This window comes from Ooceraea biroi, chromosome 9 (assembly GCF_003672135.1).
Source record: "Ooceraea biroi isolate clonal line C1 chromosome 9, Obir_v5.4, whole genome shotgun sequence".
In the NCBI taxonomy this organism is placed as follows: domain Eukaryota; kingdom Metazoa; phylum Arthropoda; class Insecta; order Hymenoptera; family Formicidae; genus Ooceraea; species Ooceraea biroi.
Genome location: NC_039514.1, coordinates 10,769,684 through 10,790,332, shown reverse-complemented (window position 1 = coordinate 10,790,332; position 20,649 = coordinate 10,769,684). Strand labels below are relative to the sequence as shown.

Here is a 20,649-nt window from a genome sequence, read left to right as displayed (position 1 = left end):
TTATGTTTCTTTACTTATTCAATAATTTTTATATTGAGAAGCTATATATAATCACGACTTAATGTTCACTAGCTAACTCATCATTAAACAGTCGCTAGAGAAATTATTCAAGAGTGAGAACATACTCATTCATTTTTCGATACTAACAAGTTTTTAGATAGCGGCTAGACAATAGCTAGCTAATTTCTTAAAGGTTTCTAGCGTCATCTATTCCAATATTTACAGAGACTAGACAAGAACTACACAGCAAAGCATTATTCATAAATTATAGCTAGTACTGGCTAGGTAATGATTAGGTAACTCTATCTAGCCTGCGTGACAGCCTTAGACAGTCACTAGCTGTAGAATAAGATTACTAGATGAATTTCTACTCGGGTAGCGACCGCCTACTAATGTTCATCAAAGGTGTTCATCTGATGAAAAACAACAAACTTACTTTCGCACGAGTGTCTAATTATCCGAGTGTTTACAGCATCAATAAAAGGTTTGTCGATTTATCTGACGCAATGTTTAATGCAAAAATTGTGTGTAAAGTGGAATTGTTCAACGTGAAAGAATAATGAAAATCGGCGGAAGGGAACGCACGCCGTGTTTATCCGACAAATATGTTTGATTGTTACTGGCGTTTCCGTTAAAGGGTACAACAAGGCATTGCACAAAGCGATACGCATCCACGCGTGAAACTTTCGCACGGCAAGCGCGGCCGAAGAAACTCCCGGAAACTATTCGATTTCTAACTCTCGTCTAACTTGTCCGCATTCCGCTCGCCAACTGAATCTAATTGAATTCTTTCGCGCTCGAGCTTTAATCGGTGGAATTTAGATATTTCATCGATCTGCCCTGCAAATATTCTTCTAATAATATCAAAACATTTTTCCGCGAAAATGTAACGTTTTCTTCCGCGATAAAGTGCGAACAAGCAGATCAAAGCGGCACTCGCGCTCGATGCGCACAATTTCCTTTTTCTTCGAGTACGGAATTGGAAATATTTCACTCGAACCAGAAGGTAAGTAAAATTTGCAGTGGCGTAGTAGAGGAAAGCCTCGTTTCACGAATTCATCGCAGATTCGTTTCGGGAAGAAACGGTGCGCCCGAAACGATGTAGAAACGGACCGCCACGAGTCAGATGAACCGATCGCGCGTATTCCAGCGACGTCGCTCATACATCAGATGATCATGGCAAACCGGTGCCACAGCCTGGCGACACACGGCCATTTACATAACCGACATTCAACTGGTTCTTGAACTTCACTCTTCGATTCCGTTCGCCGCCGTTGACGATCCTCCTACGCTCAATCGATCCACCGTGAACCACCACAGCTGGAAGGAGAAACCCCCCCCCCCCCACCGACGACGGCAAGACGAAGCGAGACCGGTCGGAGGAATGGGAAATCGTCGGGTAGAGGCGGTGGAGACTCTAAAAGAGTGATACACGAAGGGTGTATTTGTTTTTTCTCATTGTGCACGCACCCACGATCGCTCAAGACACGCGCGTGTGCACGCGGTCGCGACGACGACGACGAAGCGCACTCAGATCATGTAAGCACTATCGTGAGGAAATGACAGCCGCATGTCTATCATGTTTGCAAGAGGTTGACAGTTACGTCCGTTAAGATATCGCTGATGTCGAGAGACGTGTATAATGCCCACGCATTTAATACCAGAAAAAGAACGGCGTTCTCATTTCTCGCAATGCGGTATCGAGAAGAGCGTGATGCTAAATAATAATCATCACTGGGTTAAAATGATGTTTTATATTTAATTTCGATTAAATGCTTAGGTCACCGGAACTTCGACTGATGACGTTTCGTCGTTACTCACACGAGAATAAACTGGCACTGACGATCTGTGAATAATCGTCCGACGATCCGGTTTCTCATTAAGAATAAGGACCTCTTTAACGGTGACGCAACGGTGATCAATCTCTTCTCGATGAAGCCGCCGATAACTAACCTGCCGTCTTCCCTGGAGAAATGTCACTCCCAATACTCGTTATTATGGAAACGATCGCCGGTGGAAGACCGATGTCGCGAAAGGAACTTTCCTAACGCGCCGGACGGAAAGGGAAGAAATCGGAGCACCAGCGACCGTTTACTAATGGAAACCGCACAACGATTACTTGTTGGGGTGGACGAGTATTCATCGGCGAGGACGAGTTCCTCGAAACACACGATACGATTCACTGGACGTTCACTGGACGTTCGCAGATTCCAAACCTACGGAGTATCGTCGACACTGTCGAGATTGTTGGTACGCGCGCACGAGCGAAACCGGAAGGAACCGGCGCGGCAAAAAACACGCTTGCGAGGAAGGAAAATCGAGAGTGGCGAGAACTCACAGAGGGAACCGCGACATCCCGCGAGGAGGCGGCCAATCGGACGTCGACGTCCTCGCGGAAGGAGCTTACGAGCGACACCTGTGCCACGAGTCTCTGCGACTCTCGGGGTTGGATACGGCAGCGATAGGAAAAGCAAGCCGGCAGCGCGTGGGAAAAAGCGACGTGCACACGATGCCAGTACTATATCGGGCAAGGAGAAAGAGTGAGAGAGGCAGAGAGAGAGAAACAAAGAGAGAGAGGGAGAGAAGAGAGAAAAAAGAGAAAGACCGAGGAAAGAAAGAGGAAGACAGAGCGAAGCCACCACGAAAATCGTGTGGTGGCGTGCCAGCCGATGGTCCCGGACCAACCCGATCGATATACCCTTTTTTCGAGAGTGCCTTCTCTCTCTTTCCACTCCTCTCTTGCCACTCTCTGTCCGTACTCTCTCCCTTTCGTACGTGTTTCACTTGGTTTCGCTCTCGTGCTCGCGAATTTCGCTTCACCCTCGAAGACGCGAGACGCGGTCGACAGCGACGCTTCTTCGTTCTCCCTTGAGGAGAATGTGCGCTCGCGCGCACCGAAGGGAGAAACTCGAAGGAAAACGCTGGTGCAGATAAATCGTCGACTTTCCGCGAGCGCGTACACGTACCTGACGAGAGCGGAAGCACGAGCGCGGAACGCACGAGAGAGCGATGATCCGCAGGCGAGCGGCACTCCTCTCCTTTTCGCTCGGTTCTGTCTCTCTCTTTCTTTCCCTCTCTCTCTCTCTCTCTTTCTGATTTTTTCCCCTCGCTCCTTCTACCACGACGGCGAAAGGAGGCAGGAGGAATCTTCCGGTTGCAGCTTTCTCACCTCACCGTATAACGCTACGCGGGAATCAATACGCGCGCCTGCCTCGAGCCTTTTTCTCTCTCTCTCTCTCTCCTCTCTTCCTTCCTCTTTCTCTTTCTCTCTGTTCCTCACTCAGTCTCTCTATCTCGCCCTCTCCCGCTCGCGCACTAACCACCCTTCCTGCTCTGTCTTTTGCCCTCGTCCGTCCGTTCACTCGCTCTCCCTCTTCGTCCCTCTTGCTCTTTCTCTCTGTCGCCCACCCTTTGGCTGGGGAGACCCCTCGCCGTCCATCCACCCCGTTCGCGACGCTTCGCTCTCTCCCTCTCACCCTTGCGCGCGAGCGCACCCTTCGTACACGCCGCTTCACCCCCGCTACCTTGGCACTCTCGGACGGTGCACCGTATGTCCGTCCTTGTCCCTCTCTCACCCCTCGCCACGAGTACGAGCTTCAAACGGAGCTGCTCCTCCTCGTGGAGGTTCGGTGAAGCGAATGAACGAAAGAGCACCTCGACGATGATGGCGAAGACGACGATGACAACGATGACGACGACGACACCGAGGATCACGATTACTCGCTCGCTCACTCGCGCAAGCACGCGTGCACGACGGCGACGACGCGAACAAGGGAGAACGTGGGGCGCGTGAGGCGCTTCGCACGGGTGTTGCGAGCCACCCTTGCGCTAGGGAACTGAGGACTGCCGGCTCGCAACGCGCCCCGCCGCATAACCACGACTATACCCTCGGCCATGGACATGTTGAGGACCGCGACACGCACGCAAGCGCGCAAGCGAGTGAGTAAACGGACGAGGGAGGCAACGAGCACGACAACGACGAACGACGGTGATCGTCATCGTCGTCGTCGTCGTCGTCATCGTCGTGACGCGTAGTGGTAGATGTAAGTGCGAGAGAACGGCGGACACATCACCAATCTTACTCCACCGACGTTTTCCCTTCTTCGCCGACCGGCCCGCGATCGCCGAAAACCCTATCGATCTCTTAGCGCGCTCTTAGCTCTGGCTCTCGTCGGAGCCTCGTGGATTTTCTTCTGCCTCGGTGAAGAGCGACAATCTGATTTGGAAGTAAAATTTTACATCTGCTTTTATTTGGCGAAATTAATTTCACCTCTTAGGGAAAAGCAGAAATCTGATTTAGAAGTAAAATTTTATCCCCGATTTACTTAGTATAATGTTACTGTTAAGATTCTGCTTTTTATGCAGGAGAAAGAAATGCCATCTATAAATGGGATTGAGGAATATCCAGCTTTTTTACTAGCATTTTTTACTTTTGAAAAACAAGAATATTTAGAGAGAAAAATATAATATTTGTCAATGTTTGGAATTAATGGGATCGCAATGTATGTCTGATAAATTTGTTTCTAAATCTATGCTTTCCATTGCACAGAAAGAACTTTACGTACTATAATGACAAAACGGTATTACACACACGTGCAAGCACGACTTAAAATTTTCGTCATCCTCTCTCCGAAGGAAGGTATTACAGCGCGGTGTCGATTATTGCATACTGATTACATCTGAACATCTTAAGAGGTCGTCTACTACTAAGGTGCACGAGAAAACTTTAAGGGCTGCCGAAGAGATCCGACGGGGTGGTACTCCAAGTTTTCATCAGAACTGACGTCCCTTCGACGTAAAATTCAAACTTTCGCGGCGCACATGCAAGAACTTGCGACATAAGAGATTATATTTTTAAAAATTACACCTGTCAAAGAAGAAATCCATACGAAAGGCAATGTAGCCTTTACGTATTTTTGCAAATTGAGAGAAATGTGATTGAAAAATTACACTCCTCCAGATTTTTATGACACAATTAACTCTCAAATGGCCATTTAATTGGCTAGCTTATATTAATTTGGGAAAGGATATTCAGTAGCTTATTTAACTTCGCGAGATGATGTATCTTTGTGATTCATCCACCAAATCATTTATAACTGATCAACAGAATAATGAAGGTAACTAAACGCTTTTACGATAATTTCGCTTCGCTTTCTAATTTTTTAGTATCCGTCTGTGTACTTCTTAATGTTGCATGCAAAGAATATCTCAACGTTCTCAATGTACGTTTTACGCGAAAAAATAATTCCTTCTAAAAGTAACGACCAATGGCCGATTCGAGAGATCTAGACTTAAGCCGATGGCCCTCCCTTGTCGTTGCAGACGAGCCTAAATGTCCTACTTCCGGTTCGGCTATTCCAGCCTAGGATCGATTGGGGCGACCACCTCGTGTCAAAAACACTCGGCACGAAAGACGTCACGTCGATTCTTCACCGAGGAAGCACGAGTCCGACTGTCAGCTCATAAATTTTAGGACGGAGCGTAGCGGCTGGCGGATTAAATTCTCGAGCACGATCGACGATGGATTAAACCCACCGAACACTCGCAACACATCCATCATGCCTGTGAAAACGACAAAAATACGAGGCACAATAGATTGCGGATTCTAATGGACCGCTAATCACATCTCATTGCTCTGTAGCTATACATGCGCGTTACGTATTACATATTTCTTATTAATTTGAGACACACTAATTTAAATTGATAACTTACATGTATATTTGATCTCTCGTTTTGCGTTAGAGAAAATAAACTATATAAAAAAGTAAATTATTATTTTATTTTTTAGAAATACGAAACAATTTATAATTTGTTGTTTAATTGCAATATTTTTTAATTAATATGTTTTAATACGATAATTTCGCTCTGTATCTCATATTAGCATGCAACAGCGCTCGATTATAAATTTCTGTGTAATTAATTTTTTCGTATTTTAATAGTGCACGCTCGAGTTGACGCATCGAGGATAATTACAACGGATAATAGACTGACAATGAGTTATTCTTGACGTACAGCGCGTACTGCACGATTGGGCGACATTTGAATGAACGGCGGGTGGCATTCACACCTTTTCTCCGTCAACCCCTTCTTTCCACGCGCGACCTCGTCCACCTCGAAACCCCCAATGTATCTAAAGATTACGGTGGTTGACACGCGAGCGTTGCCGCGTGCATGGACGTACCACTGCACCTGCTAGCTTACGTCGTCCTACATGCGGGAACGCAGTAATGTACCAAGTTTCTCCAAATTATTACACAAATATACATGAGAGCTCATTACTGCAAATTTACTCATTTTATCACTGCAGATCCATACGTCAAGTTTCAGCCCTGTCAAAATTTATTTACACTTCTGATTATCTTTCATCGGCTCATTGTTAAGATAACTAGAATGTATATCGTGCGATATATAGTGAGCAAAAAATTTGTTCCATACTCCGCGCGCACGCGCGAAGACTCTTTCATATTTTTATTAGAACGGATTTGACCACGTTGCAAATACCAGTCCATCGAATTCGGGCAATCACCCGAATTTCGGCTGCGCGTAGTGAAACAGATACGTCACTGGTCGGCCGCGTACGCACACGATCTGTACGTACGGCTTACGTACAACTCCGATGCAGGGGTGATAGTAGTGGCGGTGGCGGTGGTAGCGGTGGCGACGGCTACGTTACGCCCTCATCAGCACGTACTACGGGAATACTACGTTCTGTGATGCGGTGCAATTAAGCCCGAACCACCCCCACCCGCAGCTCCCACCCCCTCGGCCGCACGGGCTTTGGACGCGCCGCGGGGGCGCAAGTCCGTGTCTTCTTTTACTACCCCCTACCGTTTATCCATTCGTTCATTCATCAGAAAGAACACACCTTGATCAGCCTGCCGCGACTCGACCAACGTGACTGCGAATCAAAGGGGAATCCGGAGGTGCACGATAAATCGAAACAGCGCGGCCTATGCTACGCGATAACAACGGTCAAACGATGAAATAACGGAGAATTAACCTGAATATTCGAATATTTATTCGGAGATCGTTTTCATCTCCTTTCAGGGGAACTTTGTTACATTACATCACGAAACCAAGAGTATCTTCGTTCAAATATGTAAATTTTGTACTATCAAAGCCTCACAGAATTCTTGTTACACAATTATCATAGAAATGTAGTTGTTGGTGCAAATCTCAAACACTTACGACCGACGCTCGTAAATGACATAATGTAAATGACATAACTAACAAATATATATATTTCTCAATAAATTGTAACAGAAAATTATAACTTAATTATCAATTCAAGACAATTCAAAGTACTCACGTTCAGTGAACTGACGGGAAATTAAGAAGAAATTGTAACGATCTACGACGAAGAATGGAGGAACGCGGTCTTTACTAGCACTTTTGTAAGACACTTCTTTCGTGGCAAACTTCACGGCGATCAACTTCGAATGACTTCAAATTTCCTGCACTGCTCATGACGCACGGCATTTGTGGCAGCTTTGTTGTGGGTTTTCTCACTGAACACATCACAAACTATTAGTTTTTACTTCGATACAAAAAAAGCGCGCGTACAGAACCCGAACAGAACAAATGAAAGCGCGCGTACAGGACCCGAACAGAAGAACGATTAACTTAACTAAAACTGCGCGCGCAACAAGATGGCGGCCGGTGCGTTCTAAAATCTAACTGTGAGCGTGTTCGAAAGAAAGTCGGTTCAAGACGCCGCACGTTTGGTACACGTGGCGACACCTGTGGCACCGAGCAGCAAGCATGTCAGTCAATTTTGACGGTTTGGCCTCTTCTATCGTGCGGTGCACGTGTGTCGCGTATCGCACGGATCACCCATTCTTTTTGGCGCACAATTAGGTGATACTCGTAGACTTCCGCGCGACGTGGGACCACCGGGATACCGTGCGGGAAGTACATTGCTTGGAGGCGTCCTGTTACCACGGCTGTTCGCGACGACATCGAATTTCTTTTGTCCGCAGTGAGGTGAGTTCCGCGGGGCCGTCTCGCAACGACTCGCTGTCCGCGACCGTTTACGGCGATGCGACATAATCCGGGCCCTCGCGTTCTCGTCCGCGGCACGTTTCCCTTTTCACGTCGCGCACGTGAATTCCCTTAACCTATGTCTCTTACGTAACGCGAGGAAAAAAATCACCGCGATCGCGATTTTCGAATAGAGACCGTCCCCGCCGTGCCCTTCTTGGAAACCTGGAAGCTGTAACGGCCAGTGAAATTGCAGGTGAGAATTGCAATGCCGTCCGACGCGAAGAAAAAGCAGCAACAGAAGAAGAAGGAGGCTGCGAAGGCGAGGCAGTCCGGCAAAAAATCGACGCAGAGCAACAACCAAGCGAAAACCGCTGAAGATGCCAAGGAGCAGAGCCCGACGGTGGGGAACCTGCAGAATGGCACCAATGGCACGACTATTAGCACTGAAGGTAGGGAAGAGAGCATGCCATTACTTCCGCTTCGCGGTATTTTTATTTGCGGTCATGTTATGCTTTTTCTTCAATGATTATTGAGTAATTCTTTATTGTTACGTTAATGTGTCATTTTGAAGAAAGATTTGAGAAATTAAAATTTTGAAATTTTATTTTCTCATATTTTTAAGAAATATCAATTTTTTTATTCTTATCAATTTATATTAGAATAATTTGAAAGGGAATTGAAGCAATTTTTGTTGTTAATATAAATTTAAGATTTATAACAATTGGCATTTGAAATATATTATTATATATCATCATTTTATGGTATAATATATATATTTTTTGTATGTATAACTATTTGCTCTATGTAAATATTTTTAAGTTTATCAAACATTTGCTAATATATACATATAAATGTGTTTACAGAGGCATTGTGTCTGAAATTGGAAGCAGATGCCAGATTGAATTCAGAGGCACGTTCGTGCACCGGATCATTGGCTTCGCATCCACGTAGCCGGGATATAAAGATATCTAACTTTTCTATTACTTTCCATGGCTGTGAACTGCTACAAGACACCATGTTGGAGTTGAATTGTAGTAGACGATACGGTTTACTAGGTCTAAATGGCTCTGGGAAGTCTACATTGTTGGCGGTGCTAGGAAACCGCGAAGTTCCTATTCCGGAGCAAATAGATATTTTTCACTTGACTAGAGAAATGCCCGCAAGCAATAAGACAGCTCTGGAATGTGTTATGGAGGTGGATGAGGAACGCGTGCGATTAGAGAAACTCGCCGACGAATTGGTGGACTGCGACGAGGAAGATGCTCAGGTCTGTCGCGAATTGCGATACTCGATATGCGACCAAAGAATTTTTATAAAAGAAAATAACTATTTTTTTCTACTTCATACAGGAACAACTCATGGATGTATATGAGAGATTAGACGACATGTCCGCCGACACGGCGGAGGCTCGTGCTGCCCATATTTTACACGGTTTGGGTTTTACTGCAAAGATGCAAAGAACACCTACCAAAGACTTCTCGGGAGGTTGGAGAATGCGTATAGCCCTTGCTAGGTATGCGAAAATTTCCACAATGAGAGATAAAACGATGTTAGCAATATCACCTTTTGAAGTATCACTGACATGATCCAAATCATTTTGTTACAATTCCTTCACAGAGCATTATATGTAAAACCCCACCTGTTGTTACTCGACGAACCAACTAATCATCTCGACCTGGATGCCTGCGTGTGGCTGGAGGAGGAGCTGAAAACCTACAAACGAATTCTCGTCATTATTTCGCACTCGCAAGATTTCCTCAACGGCATTTGCACCAATATTATTCACGTCAATAAGAAACAGCTGAAATATTACACCGGTAATTACGAGGCGTTCGTGAAGACGAGGTGAGTTGCAAAAAGCATATAATATGATCTGTGGTGAAATTTCGCTTTAAAATGTAATCGATTCCTCGTCAGAATGGAATTACTCGAGAATCAAGCGAAACAGTACAACTGGGAGCAGGATCAGATAGCGCACATGAAAAACTATATTGCCCGATTCGGTCACGGTTCGGCGAAATTAGCCAGGCAGGCTCAGTCGAAGGAGAAGACTTTAGCAAAAATGGTGGCGCAGGGCCTGACGGAGAAGGTTGTCAACGACAAAATATTAAACTTCTATTTTCCATCGTGCGGAACGATCCCGCCGCCGGTTATCATGGTCCAGAACGTCAGTTTTCGCTACAACGACGACGCACCCTGGATATACAAAAATCTGGAATTCGGTATCGACTTGGACACTAGACTCGCACTGGTCGGGCCAAACGGGGCGGGAAAGAGTACATTGCTAAAGCTGTTATATGGTGATGTATGTTACGAATGTCCCGTTGCTACCTTGAAACATTTTCAGGACGCATATATGCGTCTTTCGCAGCTAAGAGATTAATAAGTAAAATAATGTTGCATAGTTGGTGCCGACAAGCGGAATGATTCGCAAGAACAGTCATCTCCGAATTGGCAGATATCATCAGCACTTGCACGAATTGTTGGACTTGGATATCTCGCCGCTCGATTACATGATGAAGGCTTTCCCCGAGGTCAAAGAACGCGAGGAAATGAGGAAGATTATTGGCCGTTACGGTCTAACTGGACGTCAACAAGTTTGTCCGATTCGTCAACTGTCGGACGGCCAACGCTGCCGAGTCGTGTTTGCCTGGTTGGCCTGGCAGGTGCCTCATCTGTTGCTGCTCGACGAGCCTACCAATCACTTGGACATGGAGACGATCGATGCACTCGCTGATGCCATTAACGACTTCGACGGCGGCATGGTTCTCGTATCGCACGACTTCAGATTGATTAATCAAGTACGCACATCCTATTCTTATTCCTTGTATGTCATGTAGGACGGACTATGTACCAATTGCACTTTCTTTACTCGACTGTTTAGGTTGCCGAAGAAATCTGGGTGTGCGAGAACGGCACAGTCACAAAGTGGAGTGGCAACATTCTGAATTACAAGGAACACCTGAAGAACAAAGTCCTGTCGGACAACCAGAAGAGACAGAAGGACCTGACGAGTCGCGGCAAATAATGCGGGCAGAGCGGTCCTGTCGCGTTCTCTCTCTCTCTTTCCAGTGCACTACGCCTCTATTTATAGCAATTTCTTTTTTCTAATAATTGTAACTTGCTAATTACAACATCACTGACGCGCTGCTGTGTAGCACGTGAGCGATTCGGTCGAATTACTTAGCTAATTTATTGAAGTATTACGCTGAAATTGATTCTCTACTCGATGATCATAGCGCATTACTCGCCACGATAGGAATCTAGAAATATTTAAATTCGTGTTACCGCAAGGAAACGGATTAAAAAAATTTAAAGATCATTGACAAAAATGCAATTATAAAGTAGAAACGTGTGGAAGTGTGGGGGGGGAAGGACAGAAATTAGTGATTTCTCTTTTATGGTCAACTTTATTATAAACTGCGGATTACAAATTACAGACTAATTTGATTCACTTCAAGAATATAAAATATATAATATGTGTACAGACATTCGCAGGTACGATCGATTATATAGTTCCAAAATACATTTTTATCTGTGTACGTGTATAAATAATTATGATATAACAAGGAAGACGCTGTTTTAATATATCTCTGTATATTGCGGAACGCCTTTATTGGTGAACTTTCATCGCGTTTTACAACTATTAAAATATTAAAATATATTTCTCATGGACATACCACCGACGTTGCGATGTACGAATTTTTTTTTATAATAACGATATACTTGTCATAAAGAACTAGTGAGTTTCTTTCCTAAACAATCTTAGCTCAGCTGCTCTCATTTTTAGATTTTTTTTCTTCGAGATCAACGATGTCCCGTATTTGCGCATTTGCTGCATGATACACCTTACCGTGTACCAACCCTGTTATGCACAGTTCTTGTTGCTGCCGCGACAACGTTTCGTTATCGTAATCGAATACCGTAAATATGAATCGAAAGAATCGTGAGAAGGTATAGGTAACCTGATGATTACAAATACTGTGCGAAGAAGATTCAACTCCATCGTGTGGGATTGGTCGATGCATCAGACCGGCGTGGAGGCCGGGATGGAACAGGCCACTTCCTGAGCTAGTGCCGCGTTTCTCAGCACCAACAGATGCGTGTCCATGTCATTCAAGGCTTGATCGATGAACGCTAGCTTCCTAGCTTGGCTCTTCGGTACACCGTGCTTGGTTACCAGCGCCAAATGTGTTACGGCCAGTACCAAAGCTGCAACTCTGGCTTCCAACAGTCTGGCGTCCAATGGTGGATACAAACTGCGCACAACATCGTCCACGCGAGGCGGTATACGTCGGGCGACCTAAGAAACAATTCAGCATTTTGGCAAAAGCAACACGAGGTGATACCTGACGAACGGTAGTTGTAATTACATCTACGATTTCCAGCGGGACAGTATTGCTATTGACGGTTCCAGCAATAGTAGTGAGACTGGCGGCAAGAGTGTGACAAGATCGGAGCACTGCTATGCAAGGTGGAGCTAGGCCAGTAGCATCATCCACCCACCTGGAAGAGGGAACATACAAGTATTATTATCTTTCTGTGTTGTTCAAGTTAATAAATCATAAGAAACGCAAGTCTATCTTGCCAAGTTCATCGTTCGGATTTTGATTATCTTGATTTTGCACAAGAAGAGAAATATTGCACTTGAACCAAGTAAAAATTTTGATAAAGTTAAACGCCGTTGATATAATATTATCCGTCAGTCTCGTTACTGCAGTCTCCAACTTTCTCATCATGCACATCATCTCATCTCTTTACCTTTCAGCACCTGCCAACCATTCTTCACTCTCCCACGCATCCAATCCCAAGCCAGTGGTGTTCTCACCTTCGAGCAGATCGGAACTCAGCTCTGCAGAATCCTTTTGATTCTAAAAGCGAAACAAGATTCAGAGTTCTTCCTGAGAACGCAACGTTCATGTCAACAGTTCATGTTCTGTTGTCGAGCTTACGTAGTAGCAACGTTGCCTACGGCAGATGACCAGCAAAACTACAAAGGCACCGAGGAAGACTGCCGCAAGCGCGCCCAGGGCGACCGCTACCACCGTTTCCATCCCAGTAGCAGTGGCCGGCGGTCCAGCATTGCTCATAGACATCGATGAACTCATGATGTCCAATGGGAAACGCAGTTTACAAGGATGATTCGGTTACCAGATCGATGAATCTGGCAAATCGAGGCCTCACAGAATTTTGGTACGAGACCAATATTAACCGAATTCACGCTGACATTTCGCGGGAAATGTCAACATTCGCAACACAGCGTCGCGATTCACTCTCCTGGTGACAACGATGACGACAGTGACGGTAACGGTGGGAGGCGGAGACCAGCGGAGACTGTCACGGGATTTAAGCTCCGTTCACTTTGCGGAAAACACGGTAACTGATGTTGGATTATAATCTTATGTAAGGCTGAATAAAGATGCTAACAGGTGGTTGGAATGGAAAATACGTTTTCAGGATATTTGCATTGACGAAGAATTATTTGTGGAGAGCATTTAATTGAAATTAATTAAGATACTGAATCGTCATCGGTTTTGATAGAGATCTTACAAGTGAAACCTTAATTCATTAAAAATATTAACACCTGTGGAATGGCAACCCGTCATGTAGGAAAGACTTAGGTAGACCAGCTGTTCCAACTTCCTGGTAAACTAACAGTTAAATCACATTTCTGTCGATATTTTCTCTTCAGAAGAAAGACATGTTTTAACTGTTAGCTTACTAAAAGAACAATCATATTTGTCTTTCATAACATCGCTCTTCTCAATTCTATCCGTGTACAGTGTGTGCACTGTGTACGTGCATAAACTCTTCAAGCAATTTATCCGTTGTCAATTTTTCTTTAGCTACATTTCTGTCAGATTTTTTCCAAAACTTTGTTAGTAAAGCAATATTTCTTTGAAAAATTATTTTCGGCTTATTTCTCAGAAAAAATTTGAAGTCCTCCTCAAGAGTCGGATTCTGCAATTTGGCTCTTCAAAATTTATGCTAAAATACAATTTGTTAGTAGACTACACTTGATCTGCGGGTGCAAGAAATCAATGAAATTTTTATTTTGACCAAAAACGAGTATAAACGAGTATTTTTTATAAAAAGTATTAGCATTTGTTTTGTTATGTGGCTGTACTTTTGGAAATAAAAATATGAGTTTCGCCTGAACACTACCAGGTGTCTCTGTACTAGTACTACTCCTGTCGACGCTTAATCATTAATCATTCTACGGACGCCGTATTATGTCAATGATTTTGACATCCGGTGAACGAAAATAAGGTTAACGGCAATCAACAGCGTTCCCGCGAGCCTCATTATGATCAATCGTGCGTGTAGATCGTGAGTGCGATCTCACGTCGTGAGAGTGCGTCCAAATGTTTCTCAGTGCCCTGAGACTCGTAACTGTCCTCTTCGATCTCTCCCCCGACCTCGTCCGGTCTTGTTCGTGAGTTCGAACATCAGAGCTAACAAATTTCGACATCAGGATACATCACGATGATTGCACGAAACACCTAAGGATCACTCACGCACGTAGACACTTACGATAATACCACGCCCGTTATTGGGCGTACTTAACCTCTCCTCGCTCGCTGGATCGTTCCTCCCGGAGGCATTTACAGCTTTTACGGTTAGCACCGCAGCGAGATGACTACCGACAAGGTTACTCTGGGCGACGCTCTGTCGAACGTCGACGTGTTGGACGAATTTACACTGCCGGATGAACAACCCTGCATCGAAGCTCAGCCGTGCTCGGTGGTGTATCAAGCGAACTTCGATACCAATTTCGAGGACAGAAATGGTTTCGTGACGGGTATCGCCAAGTATATAGAGGAAGCAACTGTCCATGCTAGTTTGGTAAGCTTATTCTTTTACCATGTATCTGCTTGCTTAGAGTTCGTCCGATCAGATATTAATGAGATGTTATTATTTGAAAAATGCAGAATGAATTGTTGGAGGAGGGTTTGGAGCATGCAGTGATGTTATATACATGGAGATGTTGTTCGCGTGCAATTCCACAGCCAAAGTCTAATGAACAGCCAAATAGAGTAGAGATTTATGAAAAGACAGTGGAAGTATTGGCGCCTGAAGTAAACAAGTTATTAAACTTTATGTACTTTCAAGTAAGTATATACAAGTCATGCGTTGTATAGTTATAAATATGTGTTTAGTGTGACTTTTGTTTATGTATCACTTGTGTATGCTTGCATTACAGAGAAAAGCAATTGAACGATTTTCGGCAGAAGTTAAGCGGCTGTGTCATCATGAGAAAAGGAAAGACTTTGTGTCGGAAGCATACCTGTTGACTTTGGGAAAATTTATCAACATGTTTGCTGTGCTGGACGAATTGAAGAACATGAAATCCAGTGTAAAAAATGACTATTCCACGTACAGGAGGTAATTCCTTAAAAATTTTATTCAAATCTTTAAATATTTTTAAATATTCTCATTTTTAAATACGTGTGTGACTTTTCAGAGCTGCACAGTTTCTGAAGGTGATGTCGGATTCCCAGACGTTGCAAGAGTCCCAAAACTTGTCGATGTTTCTGGCGACGCAGAACAAAATCCGTGACACGGTGAAAGAAAATTTAGAGAAAATCGCGGGATACGAGGAGCTACTTGCAGACGTGGTCAACATCTGCGTTCACATGTTTGAAACGAAGATGTATCTTACGCCGAACGAGAAGCACATGCTGGTAAAGGTGATGGGCTTCGGCCTGTTCCTGATGGACAGCGAGTTATGCAACATCAATAAGCTCGATCAGAAGAAGAAGCTGAAGTTGGACAGGATCGATAGAATCTTCAAGAATTTGGAGGTGGTGCCATTGTTCGGGGACATGCAGATCGCGCCGTTCAATTACATTAAACGGTCGAAGCATTTCGATGCATCGAAATGGCCGTTGTCCGCCTCATCGAATAACATAAGTCCACAAGCTGACCTCATGGTACATCTTCCTCAGATCAGAGAGGATCACGTGAAGTATATCAGTGAATTGGCTAGGTAATTGCTCGCACCATCTACCTTTTGTTTTAATTCGTTATCGCTTGGCGCTGCAACGTAACGATCGCCACAGGTACAGCAACGAAGTCACTACGACGTACAAGGAATGTCGAAGCGACACGGAAAATCGAGACACCGCGGAGTTGGCGTTGCGTGGATTGCAATTGCTCTCGCAGTGGACCAGCGTCGTGACAGAATTATATAGTTGGAAGCTGCTGCATCCCACGGATCATCACATGAACAAGGAGTGCCCACAGGAAGCTGAGGAATATGAAAGAGTACGACATTAGATTTTCTATATCAGGATCTGTTACATAAAAATCAAATTCTATAAATCTCTTATAATTCTATAAATCTCTTATAAAATAGCGAATTTTATTAATATTTTTTCTCCTGCGCAGGCTACGCGTTACAATTACTCCGATGAGGAGAAATTCGCTCTTATAGAAGTCATAGCGATGATCAAGGGATTGCAAGTACTGATGGCACGCATGGAGACCGTTTTCATTGATGCGATACGCCGAAATATCTACGCCGAACTGCAGGACTTTGTGCAACTCGCACTACGCGAGCCCTTGAGGAAAGCTATCAAAAATAAGAAAGATCTGATTAGAAGGTAAATTGTGTTAAACTACGTTTTGCAGAAATTTTGCATTCTTCGAACTTTGCAAGTAAGACTGACGTACATTCATTGCTTTTTTCTTGTTTCAGTATAATTGTTTCTGTGAGAGAAACGTGCGCCGATTGGCATTTTGGAGTGGAGCCGCTCGGAGATCCTGCTTTGAAAGGCAAGAAGGATCCAGATAACGGATTCGGCATAAAGGTACCGCGAAGAAACGTTGGCCCGTCCTCCACGCAGCTTTACATGGTACGAACCATGTTGGAATCATTAATTGCTGATAAGAGTGGCGGAAAGCGCACGCTGAGGAAAGACATCGATGGCCAGTATCTCGTGCAAATTGATCAGTTCCACAAAACTAGTTTCTACTGGAGTTATCTTCTGAATTTCAGTGGTGAATATCCGCAGTTATGTTCCTCTTCCTCGTTCTCTCGACAAATTCTCATCTTTCTCTTTCTTTCGCAGAGTCCTTACAGAATTGTTGCGATTTGTCGCAACTCTGGTACAGAGAATTTTATTTAGAGATGACAATGGGTAGAAAAATACAGGTAATTAATGAATTAAAATAGCAGTTACCTTCGACTTGAGACATCATTATACAACGTGATTTTCGAATCATCACACACAATTATACCTAGAGTATTATTTTACTGAGATTGATGGTCAAAGATAAGTTTCTCGCGATTTTCTTATGTGATACGTTTCCTCCTTTGCCATATACCGATGCTACCATGAAAATAACCTATTCTCTCTAATTTATTCTATGACTAGAAATGCCAAGTACGCCACCAGCACAACGAAGAGTGCAGCGACCTGATCACCATGGAGAAACGCATTCAGGTACTTCCCGTTTGCTGCCGCGTACGATATGTAACCGAAAGTGACAAAAAAAAAAGAAAAAAACGTGACAAAACAAGAGCCAGAGATCTTGAGTCTTCTATAATGTCTCTCCGGCATTATTTCGCGGCTGTATATGCCGCAAGAGATGCCACAGAGATACAAATCCATCGCACGTGCCTACTGTCCGAGCGTTTAATCGGCAAAATATGTTTCAGTTCCCCATCGAAATGTCCATGCCGTGGATATTGACCGATCACATATTGAGAAGTAAGGAACCATCGATGATGGAGTAAGTTCTCTACTAATTAAAACGCAGAATGATCCAATTTAGAGCGATATGATGTATCTTATTTTGCACAATTATTATTACCATCGTTAACTGTTTCGCAGGTACGTTTTGTATCCTCTGGATCTGTATAACGACAGCGCCTTGTACGCGCTCACGATATTCCGTAAGCAGTTTCTGTACGACGAGGTGGAGGCTGAGGTGAATCTGTGCTTCGATCAATTTGTTTACAAGCTTAGCGAGCAGATCTTCGCGCATTATAAGCAACTGGCGGCCAGTATTCTGCTGGACAAGCGGTTCAGGGTGGAGTGCGTGGCTCTCGGAGCATACCTGCTTCCGTATCCTCGCGCCAACAGATACGAAACGCTGCTGAAGCAGAGGCACGTGCAGTTGCTGGGCAGGAGCATCGACCTGAACAAACTCATAACGCAACGCATCAACGCGGACATGCAAAAGTCGTTGGACTTGGCCATCAGCAAGTTCGAGTCCGGCGACATAACTGGAGTCGTGGTAAGCCCCGCGCGTGTTTATGATCTCCCATAAGTGAACACCGTTCGCAGCTAATCGCTCACTACGTAATACCTGATAGGAACTGGACGGTCTGCTGCAAGTGAATCGTCTGACTCATAAGCTCCTGAGCAAGTGGCTCGCGTTGGATGAATACGATGCCATGTTCAGAGAAGCTAATCACAACGTCCTAGCTCCGTACGGAAGGATCACCCTGCACGTATTCTGGGAACTGAATTACGACTTCCTGCCGAATTACTGTTACAACGCTGCCACGAACAGGTATACGTCGCGTTCAGGCGTTCAGCATGTCCATTATTTGTGTATGTAAAAATTAAAATGTATTACAGATTTGTCAAGTGTCGCGGCCTGCAATTCGTGCAACCCGTCCACAGGGATAAACCACCGCAGATGTCGCATCATTATCTCTGGGGTAGCAAGCAGCTGAATCTGGCTTACAGCACCCAGTACGGCCAGTATTCAGGATTCGCTGGCCCGCATCATTTCCGCACGATATGCAAGCTCCTCGGATACCAAGGAATAGCCGTGGTCATGGAGGAACTCTTGAAAATCGTCAAGACCTTGATACAAGGGAGTCTGCACCAGTTCACGAAGACTCTGATGGAGGCCATGCCCAAAGTCTGCAAGCTCCCAAGATACGATTACGGATCACCGGGAGTCCTGGGCTACTATCACGCTCAGTTGAACGACATCGTGCAATATCCCGACGCCAAGACTGAATTGTTTCATAATTTTCGCGAGTTCGGCAATACAATTCTGTTCTGCTTATTAATGGAGCAGGCTCTGTCGCAAGAGGAAGTATGCGACTTACTGCACGCCGCACCCTTTCAGAATATCCTACCTAGACCCTATTGTAAAGGTGAGGAAACATTAATTATTCAGTCGTAAATCTTTAAGTATAATAATTCAGAAGCTAACTCGTCACAAAATAGAGGCTTGTGACTCGCGCACAAAATTTTCAGAGGGTGAGAAGCCCGAGACCAAGCAGAAACGACTTGAGGCGAAGTACGCGGCTCTACAAATCGTTCCAAACGTGGATAAATTGGGCACCGCCAAGGTAAAAGCAGTCTACAGAGTAACATTCCCTAAATTGTGTTTTCCTGTTTGATGTAAATGTAAAGTGCAATTTGTCTTTGTAGCAAGCGATGATCGCCAGAGAAGGGGATCTGCTGACGCGCGAACGATTATGCTGCGGTTTGTCAATATTCGAAGTTGTACTGAGCAGACTGCGGAGTTTCCTAGACGATCCCATCTGGGTCGGGCCACCACCGGCGAACGGCGTGATGAATGTGGACGAGTGCACGGAATTTCATAGGCTCTGGAGCGCGCTTCAATTCGTGTACTGCATTCCCGTTGGTGAAACCGAATTTACCGTCGAGTAAGCATGATGATAATTCAAACGTATGTCTCTTCGCGTAGTAGGTATGTGTTCTCGTAATCCTAATCGCTTTTTTCTTTCAGAGAATTATTCGGTGAGGGCTTACACTGGGCCGGGTGCGCCATGATTGTCCTCTTAGGACAACAACGAAGATTCGAGGCGCTCGATTTCTGTTACCATATTCTTAGAGTGCAACGCGTGGATTGCAAGGATGAGAACGTCAAGGGGATAGTAAGTATTGCGATACGTACGTATGAGAATCAAATCTGTTTCATCGAATTGAAGCTAACGTTTCTCGTTCTTATTTAAAGCATTTGAAGAGGATGGTGGACCGGATACGGCGGTTCCAAGTGCTGAACTCGCAAATATTCGCCGTGCTGAACAAGTACTTGAAAAGCGGAGACAGCGACGTGGCGAGTGTGGAACATGTACGCTGTTTTCCGCCCCCGATACACCCCTCACTGGCACACGCGCAACAGCATTATCACGCGCCGGAGTATCTGCGCCAGATAAATCATCAATAGTTGACGATTGTAAAAAGACTGCATCCCGCGTCACAATGTGACCCCGACGGGAGGGAGACTCGAAGAACGAAATCGTTCTTCGCTCTATAAAAAAAAGGAACGGTTCCAGCTTTTCTGAAAATTTCATATTTTATATATGTATATCATCAATGTCGATATTTATACTGTCCATTTTCAATTAAGCTTAAGATGTGGATATCATGACGCGACGATTATCCTTTTAGAAGACTTATAAGATTTTGCAAAAAAGATTTATAAGATTACAAGGAAAATGATTTGTGAATGACGAATTCGCGCGTTTCGTCTACTTCCAGAACGCGCGAGCGCGCGCGCGATTTTAGTTGATTCATTTCCGATAATATGCGTTTTAGATAGGTAAGTTTATACAGTAATACTGCTTTACTTGAACAATTTATAGGTATTAACAGACTTGATTAACGTGTGACCATACAAACCTTTGTGACCTTAGACACAAATATAGAGCAATCAATACCGATATAG

At 44.6% G+C, this 20,649-nt stretch overlaps 5 protein-coding genes across 13 annotated transcripts in view; 3 read left to right on the top strand and 2 right to left on the bottom strand.

Moving 5' to 3' along the window:
• Positions 1-3,105, bottom strand: part of LOC105287054 (rho GTPase-activating protein 100F) — a 66,074-nt gene extending 62,969 nt beyond the window's left edge. Inside the window, exon 1 of one of the 4 annotated variants that reach the window (XM_011352452.3) lies at positions 2,967-3,105. The gene's annotated coding sequence lies outside the window, so the exon portion shown is untranslated. The other 3 variants (XM_011352451.3, XM_011352450.3, XM_011352449.3) reach the window with 3 other exon arrangements.
• On the top strand, positions 2,647-5,769 carry LOC105287049. 5 transcript variants are annotated; one of them, XM_011352438.2, is made up of 3 exons: positions 2,647-3,939; positions 4,550-5,117; positions 5,323-5,769. In XM_011352438.2, exon 1 carries the CDS (start codon positions 2,670-2,672, stop codon positions 3,663-3,665), a length of 996 nt encoding a protein of 331 aa, XP_011350740.1. In that variant the 5' UTR covers positions 2,647-2,669; the 3' UTR covers positions 3,666-3,939; positions 4,550-5,117; positions 5,323-5,769. The 5 variants fall into 5 exon arrangements, with proteins under 5 accessions (XP_011350740.1, XP_011350741.1, XP_011350739.1 ...); XM_011352439.2 differs by having other exon boundaries at positions 2,647-4,043; positions 4,636-5,117; XM_011352437.2 differs by having other exon boundaries at positions 2,647-4,043.
• A 2,001-nt stretch (positions 5,770-7,770) lies between these two features.
• On the top strand, positions 7,771-11,553 carry LOC105287064 (ATP-binding cassette sub-family F member 2). The gene is made up of 8 exons (XM_011352468.3): positions 7,771-7,983; positions 8,237-8,432; positions 8,847-9,250; positions 9,333-9,496; positions 9,601-9,828; positions 9,901-10,288; positions 10,389-10,784; positions 10,868-11,553. The coding sequence occupies exons 2-8, from the start codon at positions 8,249-8,251 to the stop codon at positions 11,009-11,011; spliced, it is 1,908 nt and encodes a 635-aa protein (XP_011350770.2). The 5' UTR covers positions 7,771-7,983; positions 8,237-8,248; the 3' UTR covers positions 11,012-11,553.
• Positions 11,385-13,258, bottom strand: LOC105287063 (transmembrane protein 98). Its single transcript, XM_011352467.3, has 4 exons — positions 12,936-13,258; positions 12,745-12,854; positions 12,357-12,489; positions 11,385-12,286 (listed from the first exon to the last, which is right to left on the bottom strand). The coding sequence occupies exons 1-4, from the start codon at positions 13,089-13,091 to the stop codon at positions 12,011-12,013; spliced, it is 675 nt and encodes a 224-aa protein (XP_011350769.1). The 5' UTR covers positions 13,092-13,258; the 3' UTR covers positions 11,385-12,010.
• A 155-nt stretch (positions 13,259-13,413) lies between these two features.
• On the top strand, positions 13,414-20,643 carry LOC105287062 (cytoplasmic FMR1-interacting protein). Of its 2 annotated transcripts, none has more exons than XM_011352465.3 (17): positions 13,414-14,829; positions 14,916-15,095; positions 15,188-15,369; positions 15,449-15,973; positions 16,047-16,251; positions 16,375-16,589; positions 16,685-16,986; positions 17,058-17,140; positions 17,364-17,432; positions 17,648-17,721; positions 17,823-18,228; positions 18,308-18,507; positions 18,576-19,105; positions 19,179-19,303; positions 19,386-19,624; positions 19,708-19,855; positions 19,936-20,643. In XM_011352465.3, the coding sequence occupies exons 1-17, from the start codon at positions 14,620-14,622 to the stop codon at positions 20,146-20,148; spliced, it is 3,906 nt and encodes a 1,301-aa protein (XP_011350767.2). In that variant the 5' UTR covers positions 13,414-14,619; the 3' UTR covers positions 20,149-20,643. The 2 variants fall into 2 exon arrangements, with proteins under 2 accessions (XP_011350767.2, XP_011350768.2); XM_011352466.3 differs by having other exon boundaries at positions 14,620-14,829; positions 19,209-19,303; positions 19,936-20,148.
• Positions 20,644-20,649: the final 6 nt, after the last annotated feature.